General features: G+C 38.4%; 3 protein-coding genes across 9 annotated transcripts in view; 2 read left to right on the top strand and 1 right to left on the bottom strand.

The window, feature by feature from the left end:
* The window catches only part of LOC111588128 (genetic suppressor element 1-like), a 50,169-nt gene extending 40,302 nt beyond the window's left edge, over nucleotides 1-9,867 (top strand). For all 6 annotated transcript variants that reach the window (XM_035942928.2, XM_023298299.3, XM_055009162.1 and 3 more), the window contains exons 9-16: nucleotides 807-1,396; nucleotides 2,490-2,602; nucleotides 2,688-2,967; nucleotides 3,973-4,086; nucleotides 5,560-5,931; nucleotides 6,682-6,984; nucleotides 7,906-8,009; nucleotides 8,124-9,867. In XM_035942928.2, coding sequence (XP_035798821.2) covers nucleotides 807-1,396; nucleotides 2,490-2,602; nucleotides 2,688-2,967; nucleotides 3,973-4,086; nucleotides 5,560-5,931; nucleotides 6,682-6,984; nucleotides 7,906-8,009; nucleotides 8,124-8,258 — 2,011 coding nt within the window. In that variant the 3' untranslated portion in view covers nucleotides 8,259-9,867. The remainder of the gene's footprint in view (nucleotides 1-806; nucleotides 1,397-2,489; nucleotides 2,603-2,687; nucleotides 2,968-3,972; nucleotides 4,087-5,559; nucleotides 5,932-6,681; nucleotides 6,985-7,905; nucleotides 8,010-8,123) is intronic.
* Nucleotides 9,868-11,283: 1,416 nt separating this feature from the next.
* Nucleotides 11,284-14,091, bottom strand: LOC111588142 (dynein light chain roadblock-type 2-like). Of its 2 annotated transcripts, none has more exons than XM_035942909.2 (4): nucleotides 14,008-14,091; nucleotides 13,761-13,836; nucleotides 12,827-12,943; nucleotides 11,284-12,665 (listed from the first exon to the last, which is right to left on the bottom strand). In XM_035942909.2, exons 1-4 carry the CDS (start codon nucleotides 14,008-14,010, stop codon nucleotides 12,622-12,624), a joined length of 240 nt encoding a protein of 79 aa, XP_035798802.1. In that variant the 5' UTR covers nucleotides 14,011-14,091; the 3' UTR covers nucleotides 11,284-12,621. The 2 variants fall into 2 exon arrangements, with proteins under 2 accessions (XP_035798802.1, XP_023154087.1); XM_023298319.3 differs by having other exon boundaries at nucleotides 12,827-12,994; nucleotides 14,008-14,082.
* On the top strand, nucleotides 14,058-19,168 carry psmd7 (proteasome 26S subunit, non-ATPase 7). The gene is made up of 8 exons (XM_023298314.3): nucleotides 14,058-14,216; nucleotides 14,620-14,711; nucleotides 15,621-15,713; nucleotides 15,801-15,898; nucleotides 16,022-16,102; nucleotides 16,231-16,322; nucleotides 16,844-17,042; nucleotides 18,553-19,168. Exons 1-8 carry the CDS (start codon nucleotides 14,143-14,145, stop codon nucleotides 18,814-18,816), a joined length of 993 nt encoding a protein of 330 aa, XP_023154082.1. The 5' UTR covers nucleotides 14,058-14,142; the 3' UTR covers nucleotides 18,817-19,168.
* The last annotated feature ends 3,513 nt before the right edge of the window (nucleotides 19,169-22,681 follow it).

Genomic DNA, 22,681 nt, shown 5'->3' with positions numbered 1-22,681 from the left:
ATGACATCATGTGGAGCAGGTCATGTGATCTGGAATTAACACACTTCCTTGAGAGGTGTTTTTGTAATGGTTAGCTTAGTTGAAAGTGATTTCTCAGACACAGATACAGTTTGTTATTTTCCATATAAAAATTGATATATTGCCAAAAAAGAAATATCTGTCATGATCATTTCAACTTAATAAAAAGAACACAATCAAAACTATTTTTGAATCAGCTCATTTTATTATTGTTTAGCTAATAAGAAGGTGGTTGTTATTAAATATGGACGGTTATTTAGTTGACATTTTAGTGATATCCAGTCATTTTTATTAATAAGTGGTTGTTTCCATAATAAATAATTATGAAATTTGTAAAGACAAGATCATCATGAACATAAAAAACATTGCTTTTTTTACTTTTAATAAAAATGTATGCAATATATATCCCATGGACTTCAAAAGTCCCTCAATTATATATTGACCCATCTAAATCCAAATTATAGCACCTCACATCTGACAGTAACAGCTGGATCAATGTAAATATGTGTGTAACATATAAGTGTACGTGCAAAAACATCCATCCACCCACGCTCTTATGAATAAATAAACATACACACACGACTGCATCAGTTACATAATGTACACTGCACTTCAGGTTTACAATCTCTTTACTCCTTGTTATTTGTGTTTTTTTTCCCCAAGATTTGTAATTAATCATATTATTATTGTTTTCTCTTGACTGCACTCTTTGAGCATGTGACAAATAAAATCACTTTAATCAACAACCGTGAATCTAAGTGGAATTTCTTGTCTATCTTCCCAAACAGAACTAATTCAGTCTATCACAACCAAGGCAGCAAAGATGTGCCTCCCTGCCTCGGTGCCCCGCCTCCCCTAATCTCCCCCAAAGGTCCCCATCACCCTCCCGTCCCTCCCACCACACTGTGGAACCCAGCCTCCCTCGTTGACACACCTGCAGACTCCCGCAGGAAGCTCAACCCTCCTACGCCGCCGAGCCGACCACCTCCTGGACTCACCCGAGCCGACAGACCCCCGATGAGCTGGGGGGAGAGGCTGGAGGAGGGAGGCAGGAGGATGGCGAAAAGCCCAGAGAGGTATCCAGCACTGAGGGGAGCGAGTTTGCAAGACTCCTGGAACAAGATTGAGCAGGACAGAGCTGTCCAGAGCCTCTACCACCGGCATCACATCAGTAACCTCCACCAGAGACACTCCATGCCGCTGTCTGCTCCCAACACCGAGCTGGGGGGGCGATGTCAGGCAGCATCTCCGTCTCCGGTCAGGGAGCGACAAGCACCAGACAACATGCTGGTGTATGACGAGGTTCTGCAGCAGCACCGACGGCTGCTCAGCAAACTGGACCTGGAGGAGAAGAGGAGGAAGGAGGCCAGGGAGGGAGGTGAGGAAAGCGATGGAGGAGGATAAAGATTAGGGGTCGATCGATATGGGTTTTCCAGGGCCGATACCGATGCCAATTATCGGTACTCAAGAAAGGCAGATTACTGATATCTGGGACCGATACATGTCATGTACCCTCGTGTCGTCCTGCGGGTCACAATTGACTCGTTTTAAGGTTTGAAAATGTTAGATGTTAGTAAAAATATTAGAGGTTTTGCTTTTTCACTTATCTAAAGTTTCACTTTAGATATTTTTAGGATTTTTTTGGAAGATTTTTACTCATTTTTTGAAAATATTTACAAGAATTTTCTTGCCAAATTTGGGGGATTTTTAAAAAAATAAAACTTTTAAGGAATTATTGGAATTTTCTTCCTGAAGGTTTTGCAAATTTTCAGAAATTTGGGGAATTTTTTTGCTGGATTTTTTTCAGACAAGGAAACAATATTTTTTGGTGCCCGTAAATGAGGACGGCAGGAGGGTTAACAGCATGTGATGGCAGAGAAGCTGTCACTGATAACTAGGCTTCTTCATTAATAAGGCTGACTATAACTGAATCTGTAAAGTAGAAATAGGAGTGATTCAATCAGGATGACCTCCTCTGTTTCTGTTAGATTGACTGATCAGTTTGTCAACTGCTGTTACATCTGCTGTTCTTTAACTTTTATTGTCCACTGAAGTCCATATCTTAAAGTATTATGAATTATTGTTTTCCAGACTCTGTTTCAAGGTAATCTGAGGCTACCTTTTAACTTAGCTAGCCATTAGCACAGCTTAGTCACTGTGAGAGGAGCTAATTTCTTGGTTTGTGGCAACAGTTTGTGTTTCTTGCTTAGTTTTTTCAGTCTCTGCTTGAGAAACATTTCTCAGACCACAGAGACATGACAGACAGATAAAGTCTGCATCAGACCTGAAATAGTGCGTTTAATTTATCAATAATCTATCAATAAAAATACTGAGACTGATAATTGGTAAAAAGCCAACTATCCCTAATAAAGATGCAGGAGAAGGTGGTTGGTTGTGTCATTTAAACTGCCCCGTAGGCCTGCAGTTTTAAATAATGAAAGATAATATCTCTCTTGCTCTACTTTTTCCAGGTTATTACTATGACCTGGATGAGTCATATGATGAGAGCGACGAGGAGGAGGTGAAAGCTCATTTGAGGAGAGTGACCGAGCAGCCTCCACTCAAACTGGACACATCCTCCGAGGTACATAAACATTCACATTATCAGAGTTTTAAAGCTTGAAATTTGCTGCTATCTGACTGCCCAAATCCGTCCTCCCCTTCCACAGAAGGTGGATTTTCTGTGGGTATGCGGTCTCACCACGGTGGTTCATCGCGACGAGCTCCTGGCCCAGAAGAGGAGGAAGAGGAGGAGGATGATGAAAGAGCGCAGCCTCTCTCCGCCGGCCGTGCGGGGCAAGAAGAAGGCCTCGTCACCTCCAGCACCCACACCTCCTTTAACTACCCCGTACTCTGCTGAGCAGATGGACCGCACCCCCGAACTGGAGGAGAAAAAAGACTTCCTCCTTATGTTCAACCTTTCCCATGTCAGCCCACAGCAGAGGAGAGGTAACAACCTGTTTAGTATCCACACACATCATATGTGCTACTCTGCTCTCTTCACAGTTGCTGTGCTGGAGATTCCCCCATAGAAAGATGTAGCACTTACTTTTTCTCAGTGTTGTGTTTTTACCGAGGCTGTAGGTGGAGTGAGAAGAAAATAAAGTTAGGAAGAATCTGGAGAAGAGATTGTACCAGGACTTTATACTTTCTCCCACAAGGGTAGATTTTAATCCAGGCAAAATATGGTTAAAAATGTATGATTTCAGCTGAAAACTCTTCTAAACAAATGTGTAAAAATTAAATATTCAGAAAATATTTTGGAATATTTTAAAGCCTATGCAAAAACTTTGGAAAAAAATCCTAAAACTTTTGCACAGTACTGTACTGAGTGTTTTATTATCTTAACAAACAGTATTTTTGTGGCCTTAAAATATCTGTAAATACTGCAATAACAATGTTAGGGTTCATTATTTTTCATCACTTAATTTCAAAAGATTTGGCTCTATTTATTTGGTTTGTTTTACCTGTTTATTTATTATTAAAAAAATGAAAATCTGTTAACAAGAATCTGAAAATGGGATTTTAAAACACCAGTGTAAGCTGGCTGTTGTTAAAATGATTATTACTTGCTTACAGGGACACTGGTGTATAATCAGTGGCTCATTTGCACTCCCTCGCATTTTGTCTCGTCTTTCTCTCCTACCACACGCCTTTTCTGCAGAAAGAGTTTGGATGAAATGGGACACAAAATCAGGGTGGAAATCTGTATAAGCTAATCTAGTCCTCTGAAAGTATCATGGTATGTTTAGCTGAGAACTTGAGAAAACTGAATATGATGAGCTTTCATCAGATTAGAATTTTTGTGGCTGTAGCATGTTTGTAATGGACATTACGTCAGATCATCCATTTACTGACATTTTTCTGTCAGTTCCTGGTGCCAGTCACTTCTTCAAGTCCTCATTTTTTCAAATATGAATGATGGCTGCTCTCATTCTGTCTTTTTCTCTGTAGATAAGGAGAGGACAGAGGAGCTGCTGAGGGCTATTCAGAGGAAGACTGTGACGTTAGACACGCTCCGATATAATCCTTCACCGCTGTGTAAAAGTCCTCCGGCTCCCTCAACTGGTGAGACACACACAGAGAGACACATAAACGTCAGGACATACACATATGTTTAACCCTCTGAGCCCCAAGCAGTTTCTGGGTGTTTTTTATTTGCTCCTGTCACATTTTTACTCACCGGCGGCTCATTTTTCATTACAATATAAAGTCCTGTACCTCTATAGATACAGCACAACCATGGCTATGAGTAAAGAGAACTCAGAGCTGTCTTCTGTGCCGTATGATACAGTAATATTAATGTAAACTATAAAAAAGTTTATTGTTTTTGATTATTATGTAAATAAAGGCATAAATGGAATCTGCATGTTCAGCAGTTACTACGGGGGGTTCTCGGTTTACGACGTCCTTCACCTGCTGTGTTAAGTTGTTATGTTGGAAGTGGTTATGTGGAACTAGTTGGCGAGCAGAGTGGATGAATACGTTGTCACGCAGCGCTATAAGACGGCTTTCTTTACATTCACCAGTTGTACGCCATCTAGGATTGTGCTACATTCGCTAACTTTTTGCCCTTCATTATGGCTCCCAGCGTAAGTCTGACTCTTCTGATGCTTCGAAGAAAAGGAAAGCTGACTCATACATGCATGAAAGTCATTGGTATTCACAACTTTTCCGAAGAACTCAACTTATCGATATCATGATGCACGTAACGGCTTTGTTTACATTTTTGTTGGAGTTCCAACTTGCGGCAGAAATCGACTTAAGACAGGCTGTAGGAACAGAATTTCAGCGTAAGTCGAGGACGTCCTGTACTTACATTTTTGATTTGTATCCATACTTGTTTCCTGTTTGTGTAAACACTGCCTGCAGTTCAGCTGAAAAGTCCCTGAATTTTTGTCATGTAACTGTCGGTTGCAGCAGAGTCAGTCATGGTTTCATGGTTGCACTGAGGAGCACACAATTATATGATTGTCACAGAATCCTGGTGTGCAAAAGGTTTATTTTCGTCAGATTTTTATCTGAAATATGTAAGACAAAGTAATTTTGATGAAAATTCAGATTTTATCCTTAGATTTGTTTGTGTTTTCCTGGTGGAATGCCACATCACAAATGACTATTTGAGAGTAGTTGTACAACATAAGTGTTGTCAATACTGAAAAATCTTAGCTCTGCATACTATATTTTTGTCTGTACTTGTCTCATATTAGCTCAGTGTAAACACAGCCTGCAGTTCAGCCCAGTTGAGCAGAGATGAGTCACTAATGGCACGGAGGAGCACAGAATCTTTAGTTCTAATGAATTTTAAAAGAGATAAGTAGAAGAAAGTGATTTTTTTTAAGTTCAAGATCCATCCGAAAGTCGAAAGTCTGAGGATTCTTTTTGTTTTAACAGTTTCTGGCTCTGATAAATTATTCAATTCAACAAAAAACTTTAAAAACAAAAAAACATGCCTTTCGACGCTGGTTTTGGGGTTTAGAGGGTTAAAGTTGCAAAATAAACAAACAAAACTGTCTATAATGAACTCTTCTTTTTTTTTAGGTGACTCCTCCTCAGCCCCTCAATCAAACGGACACCTCTATCCAGAGTCTCCCAGCCCCTCTCCTCCATACTTACACAAACCTAAGCAGCTCCACAGTGACACACTCAAACCCTCCGTGGACTCCCAGGTGACCCGGATCCCTCCTCCTCTGGCGCCACATCACGAAAAGACTGAATTCATGGAGACTCAATCGAGCAGGAAGCTTCACTCCCTCCAGAACGGCGTCGCTGCTCCTCCTCCACACAAAAAGGAGCCCAATTGTGTGCAGAACGGACGGAATCGGCCCTGGGAAAGATTCACACCTGAGGCCTTTGCTCAGCACTTCCACCAGGCTGTGCTGCAGTCCACACACAACACGCTGCAGAAAAAAGGTGAGACACTCGCGCTCCATTGTGAATTTTAAAATGACGCTATTCCGCCATCTAGTGGTAGACAGCATGCGCTACTTTAAAATTAGAATTAGAAGATTAGAATTAGAATGGCTTTATTGTCATCACACATGGCATGACGAAAATATAAATAGCTTCCACTGGACGGTGCACAACAACAAGCAATGAGTATAAAATATCAACATTAAATAATAACATCAAATGTACATATATAACAAAACAATATTAAAATTGACACCATGTGCAAAGGGGGCCAGATATGTGCAATATGGGAGGTAAATGAAATGGAATAGGAACCAGTAGAATATGATAAATATATTAGGAGACTGTACAAAAGCAGCAAAAAGTGATATTGTGCCTTCAGGTAAACAGGTGTTTGGAGTTCAGGAGTCTGATGGACCCTGGGTAGAAACTGTTCCTGAGCCTGTTTGTGCTGCATTTTGAGGATCTCAGTCTCTTCCCTGATGGCAGCAGACTGAACAGCTTCTGGCCAGGGTGTGTGCTGTCTGTCCAGATCTTTCTTCCTCTGCAGATGCAGCAGGAGGTTGTGATGTTCTCCAGAGGGGGCAGAGGGCAGCCGATGATTTTCTCTGCTGTCCTGATAACCCTCTGCAGAGCCTTCCTGTCTGCGGTGGAGCAGGCTGCGAACCAGACAGTCACTAGTGAAGTGAACTGACTAAAAATGGCTGCAAAGACTGACATTGCCTTTTTGTCTCCCTCTCTTCTCCTAAGGAGTCTCAAACTGTGTCCCTGAGGCCGGCGTGAAGGCTGATCGCTCGCTGCCTCACAGCATCTCTCAGCTGAAAAGTTCAAATCTGAACCATACCCCTCAGCACGCACACATCAACGGCCATCACTATCACTCTCCTGCAGCCAGCCGGGACGCTCCGGCACCACGGGACCATCTGTCCGACGAGGAGGAGGAGGAGTCCGGCCAGGAGGAAGATGAAGGGGAGGAGGAGGAGGAGGAAGAAGCTCCAAGGAAGTGGCAGGGTATTGAAGCTATTTTTGAGGCCTATCAGGAGTACGTGGATGGTGAGTGAAGTCAGTTTAATGTCTGTAGCCATAATTTAGGAGATTTTGCATGGCATAAATGTGATATCTATAAATAGAAATACTTGATTTACAAATACTACAGTAAAAAATTAAAAATAATGCATTTAAAACAGAATTATTGACAACAAAGCCTGACTAAACATGGTTTTTCAAAGCTGATACCGATATATTTGACAGTTTAATCACCAGATAATGATATTTCAGCAGTTTTTTTAAAGGGATAATATAAACTTTTCTAGTACTGACACCTTAGATCTGAACAATAATATAGATATCATTTGCAATGTTACTTTTATTTGTAGTTCGTTTTTTTTCCATATAAAGTGTCACATTTAATTGTCATGTGCAGTATTTTGCTTATTTCTGTACATACAACAGTGTAATATGCAATATTTTATTTTTCAGGTGTAATATTTCAATGTTGTGTGTGATATGACATTAGTATTAGCGCTAGCATTACTTATTGCTTTTCTATTCTGGTTTTGTTTTAGTTGACTTATTTTAAGTCAGGTTAAATATTTATGTTACTGCTTTGCTACGAGGCACTGCGCTTCAGGATTAATGAAGTCTTAACTGAACTTAGCTTAGCTTAACTTTGCTTTGCTTTGCTTTGCTGGTTCACAATGAATTGTGATGACAATATCTACTGCAAATACCTACACATTATTGTAGCAAAAATACAAGTGTAATTGCTCTCTAGGGGATGAAGTATTTACCTCTTATTAAATTATCACTTTGCTTTCTTTTCAAGTTAAGAGTTATACTGAATGTTTTACCTTGTTTATATTAATACATGTGAGGCTCAGGAGAACTAGATTATGCCAGTTTCACTCAGTAGGTGTATAAGAGGCAATAAAATACGTATAATTTTTCCTGATTTGTGTTTTTCTCTCTTTACAGAGTGGAGCATAGAGAGGCAGGTTCTTCACAGTCAGTGTAAGCGACTTGAAGCACAGAACTACAATCTGACCAGAACTGCAGAGCAGCTCTCTCTAACTATGGGGGTGAGTAACTCTGTGTTTCTTTGCAAATTCCTGCACTGTCAGCTCCCATTTTCCATTCGTCCTCTTGTTTCTGAGTGATGCAGCTGAAAGTTGTTTCTGTCCTTCACTCGTCAGGAGCTGGTGACTCAGAGGCAGAGGGTGAGGGAGGAGAGGGAGAGGTTGCAGGCCCAGCTCGAGCACTTCAGGAGGTGTTTGACGCTTCCTAACATTCACTGGGGCAGGGGGCAGGTGAACGGCCACACCAGGTGACCTCTGACTCCTCTAAAGGTTACGCCTCTGAAAGGAACAGTGACAAGAACAAGCCTGACCGCTCTCCACACCTGAAGCACTTGAAGGAGCCGACCGTCATCTTGTTACCTTTCTGGCCAGTCAGCTAAGTTACCTGATTGGTCCCAGATAGAATTTATTACCTGCCATGTTTGTAACCATGGTGTCCATGTAGTCTGGACTGTCTGGTTTCGCCCATGGATTGTAACAGCAGTGTGCGGGTGAAACTGCATCTTTTGTTAGAGTAACGCTAACCTCTCCTACTACTTGAGTTGGCTTTAAGGACTGTCCGCCATTTAGCTCATATCATGTCAGAATCTGCGTCAACATGGCTAAAGAGAAGAAGGCACAAATCTGTAGCCTCTCTGGAAGCAGTGAGAAGAGTCCGGGCGTGCGGTGGTCACTTGTTTAGTCCTTAGAGAATGAAAACTGAGTCAAGGAATCAAAGCACACCTCAGGCCTTAAACTTGACAGGATGCACTTGAAGTGGAAATGGAGGAAATACTTGACCGTCCTCAGTGTGGTGTAATGTTGTCGTGTCTACTGTATCTGACAGATGAAGCAGTGTGTGCTGATAAAGGTTCTACAGAGCATAGGAATCATCTAAAATATCTATATAATGGCAAATGGTATCAATGAAGTTTGGGTTTTTTTTAGGTTCAGATTTCCATCAGTTAATCACTTGTGATAGATGAAGAGTTGTGTATGTTTTGTTGCTTTAATCATTTTATATGGGAAGCCATATGTTTGTTTTTTTAATTGCTGCTGGTCAGAGTGAAATGTTTAGAAAATGAAGGACGTTAGGACAGTCGTATTTTGAAAGATGTCATGTGATTTAAAAATGTTTTTGGAGATGCACTGAGGGATGGAAGTCATTGCCATTGTTCAGGTAGTTTGTCTGTGTCCCAAACCCTTCACATGCCTATAAATGTTTGAGAAAGATGAGTAAAAGTCATTTTTTTTAAAAAGGCCTTTTGCAGATTCTACTCGTTCTTAGATAATTGGCATCACTTAAGTGTAACTTTGTACTTTTAGGCATACTGTCAACCCTTAAAAATGTTTTCACCTACCTGAGATGATCATTTTGAACCTCTTTTGTTAAGGAAACAGAAAAGCCAAATTATTATTCAGTTCCATTTCAGGACTACGTCAAAACTAATAAACATGATCTTTTTTTCCCCCGAGACTCGAAAAAATTCTCTAATTGTTTATGGGTGACATAAACATCAGAATGACTTCATCCCTCTGAGGATGACAATAAACTACACCTTCTGTGGTCTTTTGATGAGATTTATTTTTGTTCAAGCCAGAATTATTATTACTGTCACAAACTCACACTTTTTTTTTGTCCTCCGCCTGAATATTAAAACCTTTTTTCTACAAGCACAAGCTACAGTAGCAATCTCCCCAATTCACGCAACCTTCCTGCGTCACCTGCTCCTCTTCAAACCTCTGTGAAATCTTGCATATTTGCTTCAATCAGTTGTTATGTAATGTATTATTTGGGCTGTATAATTGCGATGAATTATTTATTAACATATATTGCTGTACATTCGGATGGAAATTTACATTAAAATATTTGTAAAATGTCTCTTAACTGCTAGCGTCATTTATCTGGGAGAATTTTCAATGATTTTTTTTTCTTTAGGTTGAGGTCCCTGAGGTTTTGAATACACTCTAATGAATTTTCACTGAACTTGACTCTCCATAGCCAAAAAACTAACAAAATCAAAAGCTGCTGTCACACAGGTCCTCAAAGTTTGCATATAAATCATGTCATCCACTATTAGAATGATTGAATTTAACAAGTGCAACTCTGGGACACGGAGCTTCTACTGTGGACCTGATTACATTTAAATAAGCAGTGTTTGAATAACTGATTTAAATATGCACTTCACAGTGATTGCTGTGTTTAAAAATAGCCCATATCAATGTGCTGTTGTCAGTATCACATCCCCTGAAGTTATTTCTTCACCTGACATAAAAAAGAGGTATATTAGTTTGTTCAGCTTGTATGTATTTCATTAGACCAAGAAAAATGATCAGTGTATTGTCTTCAAATGGCAATTTTTTAGACTTTTTTTATATATAGTTTTCTGTGTTAAAATAGTTAATCAAAAGAGCCAGTTTATTCACCATACAGTGTAGTGAACTTCTGCATGAGCAGAGATGCTCCTAATGGTATGAGGTTGCTAGAACAGGAGAATTGATGAAGGTCGAAGATGAATTTAAGGTCAGTTCAGTCTCATCACTTCCAATATTAGTTTCCTGAGTTAAAAGGCATTGAATTTAAAAAGCAGCATGTTTGTTTTCAAAAATGATAGTAAAAAAGTGATCAAGTTTCACTTCATAGCACACACTGCTGATATAACCTGCAAAAACAGTAATATATGGAAGGCCTACAGGTTGAGGAATCATTCCTCTTAGAAGTGTTAAGTTTGAATGGTGGCGGCTGGAAGTGCCCCAAAATCTGATAATTGTGTCCAATTGCATGTGATTCATATTAATCAAAACATTCAATATCCTCTTGTGCTGCCTGGAAGTGTGGTGTCTCTGCTTTCCTGTAAAAAATATCCCTCCTATGTGGATAAAAACGTTTTAAAACAGCATAAAAGCAAAGGTGAGAAGTAATTAAGTACTTCTTCTCAAGGTTGGTTCATTTTATGGGCCTTTACACGTCTACTTTACTGCATTCCAAAGGAAAACACTGCAGATTTATGTGACAGCTAGAGGTAATTAAAGGCTGTGCAGACATACACAAACACAGGTGTTTTCTTTTACCTTCATGTAATAGACCTCTGATCGGGTGGAGTTATGCTGGATTGTATAATGCAGAACATCTGTATACACGTTTGCTATGTCTGTAATTTAAGCTGTTGTTAGAATTTGTCGCCCAAATGGACGTTAACAGACTAAAATGGAATGATGTCGTATTGCACATTGACAAGCGGCTTTATTTCACAAACTTATTTAATATCAACACAAAGAAATAAAATTAAAGAAATAGTCAAGGCAAGGCAAGGCAAGTTTATTTGTATAGCACAATTCAACACAAGGTAATTCAAAGTGCTTTACATAAACATTAAAAGCAGCAAGACAATAAAAAGAAAAAATATATAGAATATTTTTTTTAAATAAGAAAGAAGAAAGAAATATATAAAAAGTAAAGGCAATAGAGTATCGCATATAGCAATACTACCTACTTGCTACACAGTAGAGTATAGCAAGTAGGTAGTATTAGTATTAGGTAGTAGGTAGTATTTATTTTAAGTATTTTTTCCTCTACAAGTACGCTACAGTGAACAATCGTGTTTTCAGCCCTGATTTAAAGGCACTGACAGTTTGAGCAGACCTCAGATCTACAGAAAGTTTGTTCCACAGGTGAGGAGCATAATAACTGAATGCTGCCTCACCTTGCTTGGTTCTTGTTCTTGGGACACACAACAAACCAGTTCCAGATGACCTAAGGGGTCTGGATGCTTCGTAGGGAACTAATAGATCAAGCATATATTGTGGTCCCAGACCATTCAGTGCTTTGTAGACCAGCAGTAAGATTCTGAAATCTATCCTTTGACTCACAGGAAGCCAGTGTAGTGATTTAATGACTGGTGTCATATGGTCCAGTTTCCTCGTGTTTGTAAGGACTCTGGCGGCAGCATTCTGGATCAGCTGCAGCTGCCTGATTGATTTTTTGTTAAGACCTGTAAAGATGCCATTACAATAATCTAATCTACTGAAAATGAATGCATGAATAAGTTTTTCCATGTCTTGTTTAGACAGAAACCCCTTAATTCTAGCAATGTTTTTCAGGTGGTAATAGGCAGATTTAGTGATAAACTTTAGATGGTTATTGAAGTTCAGGTCTGAGTCAATAATTACACCAAGATTTCTGGCTTGATTTGTAGCTGTCAATGACATAGAGCCAAGGTGAGCACTGATCTTTGCCCTTTCGTTTTTGGGGCCACAAATGATCACCTCTGACTTTTCAGCGTTTAGCTGGAGAAAATTCTGGCCCATCCACTCTTTGATTCGATGAATACAGCTACTCAGTGACAGTAAGGGATTGTAGTCATGTGATGACACTGAAATACAGAGTTGTGTGCCATCAGCACAAGTATGATAGGAGATGTTGTGATGTTCCATAATCCGAGCTAGGGGTAGCATATAAATGTTAAATAGAAGCGGTCCGAGAATGGACAGGGATAAAGGCAACACACTCTGTGCACCATGTATAAAAAGAGGGATTATGCAGTACATGGAGCAACATACCACAGTGGAAAAATCTTTTTCCCAGATAAAACGCCATCATGTGACAAAGGCTGACTCCCATGGAAATGCCTGCCAGTTATTCACATGGGTTCTGGATGACTATCAGCAGATAGTTGTTCTCTGTAGAGACATAAAAAGAAGAGAAGATCAGACATGCAAATGTAGTAACAAGAGTAAAGCCAAGAAAGTGTTCAGCTGTTGACTGAGATCATATTGTGTGTTTGTGTTAGAGATGACCATTAAGCCAACCACACCAAAAGCTAGAAGTATTACATGCTCACCAAGTGCAACCATGATCTCATGCTTCTTGGAGCGGATGCGGAGGAAGGTGAGGTCATTCTGAGGGTCAATATCTCTGACTGTGGTCCTGGCCAACATCGAGAGCTGGCACAGAAGTTCTGCATATTGAACAGTTGTGGAGTTATCTAAAGTAGTTCTGATGGGAATACCTTAAAAGATAAAACAGTAGTCATTACAGGATGCACTGTGGAGTCAGGCCAAGGCACTGTTACTGATATTACACATTTAAAACAACAAATGTTGAGCCAAAGTGTATTCTAGTAGAGAAACAAGACTAGCAGTAGGAATTCCCCTAAAAAGTTTAAATATCAGGGCTACAACATGACACTGTTATTAATTATGTGAATGTACCTGAGTAATTTATATATTACAGTTAAGACCTGACAAGATTATGTACAAATTCATCTGACTAACTACAGTATTATATACTCTATATAATAAAAATAAAGATTAAGACAACAATACTATTTACTGGATAAATTTACTTGAGCAATTCATATATTATGGCGAAGACCCTAGCAATATTCTATAAAATGCAAATTTACCTGACCAATTTGAATATTAAGGCAAAGATCCTAAGACAATATATATAATCCAAATGAACCTTTCTAACTTGGATAATAAAGATAAGACCCTACAATATTACAGTATATAGAATAGAAATAGAAACTAAATATAAACTACGTTGTTATAAATAACAAAAATTAACCTGATTAATTTAGATTTTAAGGTTAACAAACTACAATAATTTATCTGAATAGTGGAAATTTAGCTGGCTAAATTAAATATCAACGTTACGACCCCACAATATTATATGTAATACAAAGTAAGCTGACTAACTTAAAACCTGCAATATTATAAACTGTAACAAATTACCTGAATGACTAGAAATGGTCCTTTTTTGGTTTAACTTACCTTCTGCATTGACCAGTATGGTTCCAATCACACCTTTACTGGCTTCAATTCTCTTCAGTGTTTCTTCAACTTGAGCCTGGTTGACCAAGAAAATGAAAAATGTCAACATTCTGCACAGAAGGATGGTCGAGTTACGTTGAAGTGACATGGAATAATTACTTGAGATTACCTCACATAAATACGGACATTGTTAGGTTGCAAAATATGTTAATAACAACATATATATAACTAAATTGCTCGCTCCTACCATTTTGTCTGCAGCGGCTCCTCCGGCTCTTCGTTTGACTCTGTTGCCAAGAGAAACGGAAGTGACGTCAGGCGCAGTGCAGTGTAGCCGTCATTGTGTGCTGGTGGTTGTGTGCTGTTTATCTTCACTGCGAGAATGCCGGAGTTAGCGGTGGAAAATGTGGTCGTTCATCCACTTGTGTTGCTCAGCGTTGTCGATCATTTCAACAGGTCAGCAGGCTCGGTGTTTATGTTCCGCCTTAGCGTAGATATCAGAGGTTAAATGTCCAGAAGCGTAACGGTGCCGCTAGGCTAAGCTAATGCTAGCCCTGCTGAGTCAGAGCCCCGTTGAGAGTGAATGCAGACGTGACCAAGCTAGTTAGCTCCGTGTTAGCGAACAAGGAGCGGTAGACTGTTAAATGAATTACTAACACTGTATGATTGATTAGTAGTTGTACTTGCTACTATGATCACACTAATGACATTATCTTGCCAGTCGTTTCTTCAGCGGTGGAAAACATGGGGAACCTGGCATTGACGCTAGCTTAGCGTAAAACTTAGCCAACGACTGCCGTTCAGTTTTGAGAAAACTATGAGAAACTAACCACTTCATTTGCTCTGTTTCAATCCGCAGGATAGGAAAGGTTGGAAACCAGAAACGAGTGGTTGGAGTCCTCCTGGGTTCATGGCAGAAAAAGGTTCTTGACGTCTCAAATAGTTTTGCAGGTAAGTGTCCTAGTGAAAGCATCAGGGAGAGCAGAGATATAAACTAAATCAAGAACAGGCTTTAAAAGTTTGTCTGATGAAGACGCACACCAAACTGTAACTCGGGTTTTGTGTTATAAGTCTTCAGTCTTTTTGTACCATAGTTTTCCAAGAGGCTACAGATGTTAGAAACATTAGAGAAATATAGTGGCTCTACATACTGTAGATATTTAACTGCTTGTTTTCCCATAATCTCTACCAATGAAGCGTTTTCACTCTACTCTGCACATAAACTCTACAAAGAAATTTCACCATGGTGATTGCATCTTCCAACAACTTGCTCCTCAGTATACAGTTTCTGAGCCACGCTACATGTATTTGATTGATTAAGTATATTTTATTTTCTTCTCAATTTCTCTAATTTATTTCAAACTTCTCTCTTGACTGCTTTGTGTGAACACAGCCTGCGGTTCAGCTTAAGAGTTTTCATATTTTTGTCAGGTGTTCCTAGGAGTGCAGTTTTTTAAATAAGCTCTGGCACAAACAGTTTATTTCTGGCAAAAATTTTAAATGACACAAATGGAACAAACAGATTGAAATGAAAATTCACAATTTTAAGCTTTGATTTGTTAATTTTTTCAGAAGAAAATGCACAAATGACTAGTTCACAGACTATCAATATGTTGAAAATCCTCGGATTCTAAAAAAACAAAAAACTTTTAAAAGCTGCGGTGGGTTTGGAGGTTCACAGGGAAAGATGCTACAGAAGTTATTAGATGTCTGACTTAATTAGAACCATAAGTATTTAAATATGCAATAGACAGGCTTTTACTATGGACTTGTGATTCCTACAGAACAATATAAAGCTGGATTATTCTAAAGATAATACATATTTTAGGTCAATTTTTTAACTCTTTGTCTATGCTTTAGTGCCATTTGATGAGGACGACAGGGACGACTCAGTGTGGTTCCTGGATCATGACTACTTGGAGAACATGTATGGCATGTTCAAGAAAGTTAATGGTAAAGCAGTGCTTTTGTCAACGAAATTCTGCTGTTTTTTATGTTACTGTGTTGCCCTGATTTCATATTTTTGTTCTGCTTTTCCAGCCAGAGAAAGAATAGTCGGATGGTACCACACAGGACCCAAGTTACATAAGAATGACATTGCCATCAATGAGCTCATCAAGCAGTACTGTACCAATTCGGTATGTAACTGCTCTGCTTTTCCCTCATTTTACTGGGCATGTCTCTGGACATCACCTCCCTCTAGTCATGGCTATTCTGATGATGAATAACCCACCTATGTAATTCTCTTTTTATCCCATCAGGTCTTAGTCATTATAGATGTGAAGCCCAAAGATCTCGGTCTGCCCACAGAAGCATACATCTCCGTGGAGGAAATACATGACGTAAGTGAACCACGAACCGCACCAACGACGAATTGTATTTTGCAGTGTGGATGGTATAGATTGAAAACAAACATCATTTTAGATCAGAGCTGCAATCTTTGTTTATATGGGCAACTTGCTATTTATAGGATGGCACTCCAACATCCAAGACATTTGAACACGTCACCAGTGAGATTGGAGCGGAAGAAGCAGAGGAGGTGGGAGTGGAGCACCTGCTGAGGTACGAAGCAAACCTTTGACTGACACACACAGAATGATTCGAGCACAGAAAATGAACAAAAGGCAACTTCTTGACTACCGTAATTTCCGGACTATTGAGCACACCTGAATATAAGCCGCAACTATTAAATTGAAAAAGAAAAAAGTTTTGTACATATATAAGCCACACCTGAACATAAGCCGCAGGTGTCCACGTTGTAACATGAGATATTTACACAGATTATTTGACTGATTTGAAGAATTTAATGTGAGTGTGTTTGATTTAATTCGAACAGTTTCATTGGTCTGCTGTGACCTGTTCGATAATTTTATTGGTCTGATGTGGCGAGGCTAAATGTATTAACGGCATGGAACTGGCCTGTAAAAATCTATACATTAGCCGCATCTTTGTATAAGCCGCAGGGTTCAAAGTATAAGAAAAAAGTAGCGGCTTATAGTCTGGAAAGTATGGTACTTGAATGAACCAAAAATGTGCACACACTCATCCTCATTGACTTCTTTTCTGCTATGCCCTGACTACAGAGACATCAAAGATACTACAGTGGGCACTCTGTCGCAACGCATCACAAACCAGGTTCACGGCCTAAAGGGACTCAACTCAAAGTTGCTGGACATCCGCTCTTACTTGGAGAGGGTGGCAGCAGGAAAACTTCCCATCAACCACCAGATCATCTATCAGCTGCAGGATGTCTTCAACCTGCTGCCAGATGTAAATCTACTGGTAAGTTGTTTGTGTGTAATGTGCACTTATGTCATGTTCATTATATAGCAGGCATTCAAGGGACGTTGGTGTCTTTTGAATTGCAGCGCCACTACTTTTACCCAGCTTCCAGGGATATCTGCAGAAGTATTTTTTGTCCCAATGGCAGCTTGGATAAAAGCCTGGTTGTGTGCAAAAGAGTTTTCTGATCACCACAGCACTCCAAGTCGACGGCATCACCTCAATGTAAAACATGTTGCTGTTAGCACCAGAGCTAACGTTAGCTACAACAGTCCTGGTACCGGAAAACGGTGTAGCTATCCCATAATAGTCCACTTTAGAAGACACTGAAAGTACTTGAGTTTACAAAAAAGTCTTAAAATGTTGAATATTATTGCTGTAATTGCACTTTGAGTTTGCAGGAATCTCTGAATGTAGTAGACAGATGAAAAATACAGATAAATATAAATAAATGCAGACGAATTTTTGTTGTTTCACCGTGGAAAGTCTGACCTATCCAAAAATAGCCAGAAAATTCACTTTTTTTGGGAACTGAGACATTTATTAACCTCTAACAAAATTCACCAAAAAAAATGCCATATAATTTTGTTTATGATGTATTTTTTGTATCACATTTGATACATTGGGCAGTTTTGGCAACTTTTGCTCACAACAATGTTGATTTCAGAAATAGAAACTAGTTTTTTCTTATTTGTTTAACTATTTATCATGTTGATGAGATAGAGGACTCAGAAACTCATGCATCAAATATGATACAAATGGTTACATATATGTCTGTTCATTGATTCAGTCGTCAGCCAAAATTTGTTTGAATTGAAAAACTTTGCTTATTGTGTCAAATATTGCTGTGACAAAAATGCAATTAATTAATTACAAAGCCTCAAATTAATTGGATAAATTGTTTTACTCACGTCCCACCACTAGTTTGTTTAAATGCTTGTTGTATGTGACTTGGAGAGTTTGCTTTTTAAAATATTTTGAAGCTGCAGCAGTTACTTATAGGATCAAGGTATACTATTAGCAATACTGCAAAATTACAATTACTGCAGATTTTGAATAAATAAAGTGAATTGAAGATTAAAGTTTTACCTCTAAGTGAGCAGCAGCTTCTCTTTTCATCCACTGGAGGGCAAACAAAGTCTGAACTGAGGTCTAATAAAACACATACAGCTTGTGCTCCAGTGCTGTTATAGTGTTTTCCAAATGATATGTCATGACGAATTATAAAATGTTAAATTACACTCTTAAATACTTGGCAGCCAAAATTATTTGTGGTCAAAGTCTTGTGATAAAGCAACACCATGATGATAGTGATTTGGTTCATGGGCTATTTTTAAGCATTTGTTTTTATCTGAACTTTTTTTTAATCAGAGAAATCTCTATGTATGTAATGAATAAACTTTTTTATTTTCTAACTGCCAGATCTGGTAATATCACATCATATGAAGATGATATTTGTGGATCTAACAAGACTTTCTGTTACTAAAAATATCATGGATTTCAATTGCAGGAGTTCACAAAAGCCTTTTACCTAAAGACCAACGACCAGATGCTGGTGGTCTACCTGGCCTCGCTCATACGCTCTGTGGTGGCTCTGCACAACCTGATCAACAACAAGATTTCCAACCGAGACGCAGAAAAGAAGGAAGGACAGGAAAAGGAGGAAGGCAAGAAAGAGAAGAAAGACGACAAAGAGAAAAAAGATGACAAAGACAAAGACAAGGACAAGGAGAAAGCAGATGGCGCCAAGAAAGATGAGAAGAAGAAGAAATGAGTGCTCCTCCTCTGCGGTCTACTCTCAGATCACACCATCTTCATGTGGATGGTGCTCTACTTTCTGCCCACAGCTCTGTATGTGGGTCTCAGGCTAAAAGTAGGACTCTATATGGGGAATGGTGTCATTTGAGATTCGGCCTCATGGTCACCAGTAGCACTCAAAGACTGTTATTATCGTATCGAGATGATGATGATGCTTGATGTTCTGAACTGTGAGAACATGTTGATGCTGTTTTCACAGTTGCCATGCTCCTGGTGTTGTTTGACACCTGGTATTCCTTTTTTGTAAGATTGAGGAACATGTTTTGTTTCTGTATCACTCATTAAATTGGGATCATATTAGAAATTGATTGTTTTTGCAGTTTTCACTATATTTTATCATTTGAGTGTAAAAAATGGTTGCTAATTTGCTGCCAAGCACAAGTATGACAGTTTGATTTGAGGTCACGTTTAATTTAAGTTATCCAACATTTGTGCTGCAGTTAAAGGAGCAGCAACATAAAAGGTAAAATAGTTTGTATTGATAAAAAAAATGTGAGGTAAAATTGTTTAAGATTTCATATTTACTTTTTTTTATTAACAAATTTGGTCCGTGTATATTTTGGCAATTGGATTTTCCGTTCTGAAACGGGAATTGAAAAACAAAAAACGAGTGGTTATTTGATTTTGGTTTTAAAATACAAAAATTAAAATTGAAATACAAGGCGTTTTTCCTTTTCATGATCAAAAAGGGATATACGAAATTTTAAAAATGCTTTGATTTTCATTTTATATTTAGAATAACAAAAAAGTAAAATCAGTAAGAGAAACGAAAAAAGGTCGGTTTTTTCATTTTCTGAGACCGGAAGTAGTCATCATCAAGTGTGGAGCCAAACAGAGGACGGTGCATAGACTGTATTTTATTTTTTTCGTTAGTTTTCATGGTCAAAATGAGAGATCAGGTGGCCGATCTTAAAATAAATCAATATTGAATTTTTTTTATAGAGCGTTAAAGTTTTGCGAAGCCAGGGGGCGGGACTACTTGATTGACAGTCCGGTCTGGAATGATTGACAGGTCCTATGGAGGAGGCAGCAGAGACTCTGCTCTCCTTGTTTGGATTAATTCTGATATAATAACTGTTGGTTTATTTATCAGTGGAGCAGCAGAACCTTTTCCACAGACAGTTTTCTTGCTCGTTGGCTTGTTTTAATCAGTTTTCTGCCGTCGGCTGATTCTACCAGCAGACACTGAAAGGACTCTGATAGTTCGGTAAGTTAGTGTTTGTTTTCGTATCGGTGCCACTTTTAATGCACTTTATATGCAGCTTTAGTGTCAGATGTAATGTGTGCCATGCACTCCAGATGTTGGTGGACTTTGTTTCTGTCTGTGTTGACCAGAGAAGAGAGTTAACATCCAGCAAATATTAGTTTTAATGTTAGCAATGCTAACCGAGCTAGCTGCTCAGTAGTAGCCTGATTAAAGCTAACGTAGCATTAAGCTAACTATGTTTGTGTTGAGTTTCATGTAAACAGCTGAAGTGTGTTGTGTTACTGTAATGTGGTTCATTAAGTTCATAAAACTGTGGCTGGTTGACGTTAATGTAACGTCCAGGAAACTTAAATGTCATTAAAACAGTAACGTTAATGTTCTAGTTGTCAGTAATCAGCTTTAATTTGACACTAAAACAGACTGATAGTGTTAAATGACATCAGTTTCATGAATTTGTTGAAAATTGTCTCATTTGTTGTTGTGATGTTGCTGCTGATTCTTTAAAACCAAATGATCCATGTTGAAGACACGTTTAGTGTTTAATGGAAGTTTAGTTCTGCTACGTCAAAGATTTCAGGAATAAAATAACTAAATGAGTCTTTATGCCTCAAACTTCATTTTACAATAATGAAATAATGAAATAATCACAGATAATAAACATATAAATAGCAGAGAAAACCTGAGAGAATAATTTCCTGAAAAGTCTGTGAAGGAAAAGCAGCTTTTTATCCTGAAAGATCAAAATAAGCTCCAACATCTGCATCTGACAGCATCAAGTCAACCAGAAAGAAAAGAAAAAAGGAAATGACTTCTTTCTGATCACATCTGTTCTGCTGCTCACAGTCTGCTGCTGCTCACATTCTTCACATTTATTGTCCACTTTTAAAAGTTCAGCAGACAGGTGCTCTGCTTTGGAGTGTGACGATGTCGTCGATGATGTGGAGAGTGAAGTTTCCGTTTCACCCACAGCGTGCTTTAGGGCAGCCAAGTCGGACTTGATGTTTGAAATACTGACCGACAGCTCAGATTTAACTGTCTGTAGTTCCGTTTTGATGGGTGTTAAACTTTCACTCAAAGTCGCCAGGAGCTGGGTCTTTAAAATAACCGCCGTCTCGTTACAGAGTGAAAGTAGCAGTTCCTCCTGAAGGTCAGAGATTGCAGCATCTGAGGGCCTCTTCAAAAGAAGACGTAGTTGATGAAGGAACCATAGTATACTATGTCGAAAAAAAATGGGATTTTTCAACATGTTGTAAAAACGTGCCATATGATGAAATAATGTAAAGTAGGCTGTGAAAAACACTATGGTACGGTTTTCTTTGAAAAAAAAATCATCATGAATTTTGGCGCAAAAAGACGCCATAGTATACTATGTCGAAAAAAAAATGGGATTTTTCAACATGTTGTAAAAACGTGCCATATGATGAAATAATGTAAAGTAGGCTGTGAAAAACACTATGGTACGGTTTTCTTTGAAAAAAAAAATCATCATGAATTTTGGCGCAAAAAGACGCCATAGTATACTATGTCGAAAAAAAAATGGGATTTTTCAGCATGTTGTAAAAACATGCCATATGATGAAATAATGTAAAGGAGGCCGTGGAAAACTCTCCAGAAAGGTTTTCTTTGAAAAAAAAAAAATCATCATGAATTTTGGCACAAAAAAACGCCATAGTATACTATGTCGAAAAAAAAATGGGATTTTTCAACATGTTGTAAAAACGTTCCATACGATGAAATAATGTAAAGGAGGCTGTGAAAAACACTCCAGAAAGGTCTTCTTTGAAAAAAAATCATCATGAATTTTGGCGCAAAAAATACGCCATAGTATACTATGTCGAAAAAAAATGGGATTTTTCAACATGTTGTAAAAACGTGCCATATGATGAAATAATGTAAAGTAGGCTGTGAAAAACACTATGGTACGGTTTTCTTTGAAAAAAAAATCATCATGAATTTTGGCGCAAAAAAACGCCATAGTATACTATGTCGAAAAATGTCATTTTTCAACATGTTGTAAAAACGTTCCATACGATGAAATAATGTAAAGCAGGCCGTGAAAAACACTCCAGAAAGGTTTTCTTTGAAAAAAAAAATCATCATGAATTTTGGCGCAAAAAGACGCCATAGTATATACTATGTCGAAAAAAAAATGGGATTTTTCAGCATGTTGTAAAAACATGCCATATGATGAAATAATGTAAAGGAGGCCGTGGAAAACACTCCAGAAAGGTTTTCTTTGAAAAAAAAATCATCATGAATTTTGGCACAAAAAACCACCATAGTATACTATGTCGAAAAAAAATGGGATTTTTCAACATGTTGTAAAAACGTTCCATACGATGAAATAATGTAAAGGAGGCTGTGAAAAACACTCCAGAAAGGTCTTCTTTGAAAAAAAAATCATCATGAATTTTGGCGCAAAAAATACGCCATAGTATACTATGTCGAAAAAAAAATGGGATTTTTCAACATGTTGTAAAAACGTGCCGTATGATGAAATAATGTAAAGTAGGCTGTGAAAAACACTATGGTACGGTTTTCTTTGAAAAAAAAATCATCATGAATTTTGGTGCAAAAAAACGCCATAGTATACTATGTCGAAAAAAAAATGGGA

Source organism: Amphiprion ocellaris, chromosome 3 (assembly GCF_022539595.1).
Source record: "Amphiprion ocellaris isolate individual 3 ecotype Okinawa chromosome 3, ASM2253959v1, whole genome shotgun sequence".
In the NCBI taxonomy this organism is placed as follows: Eukaryota; Metazoa; Chordata; class Actinopteri; family Pomacentridae; genus Amphiprion; species Amphiprion ocellaris.
Note: the sequence above shows the minus strand (reverse complement) of the source record. Positions and strands in the feature narration are given on the sequence as shown.

Excerpts from the sequence above, each read along its gene's own strand:
- LOC111588142 (XM_023298319.3), bottom strand. Across the intron at positions 12,995-13,760 it reads CATACTGGTCAATGCAGAAG|GTATTCCCATCAGAACTACT; the intron begins GTAAGTTAAACC and ends TTATCTTTTAAG. Across the intron at positions 12,666-12,826 it reads TGAGATCATGGTTGCACTTG|AGAACAACTATCTGCTGATA; the intron begins GTGAGCATGTAA and ends ATGTCTCTACAG.
- psmd7 (XM_023298314.3), top strand. The coding sequence starts at position 14,143 with ATGCCGGAGTTAGCGGTGGAAAATGTGGTCGTTCATCCACTTGTGTTG. Across the intron at positions 14,217-14,619 it reads GTTGTCGATCATTTCAACAG|GATAGGAAAGGTTGGAAACC; the intron begins GTCAGCAGGCTC and ends TTCAATCCGCAG. Across the intron at positions 15,714-15,800 it reads CATGTTCAAGAAAGTTAATG|CCAGAGAAAGAATAGTCGGA; the intron begins GTAAAGCAGTGC and ends CTGCTTTTCCAG.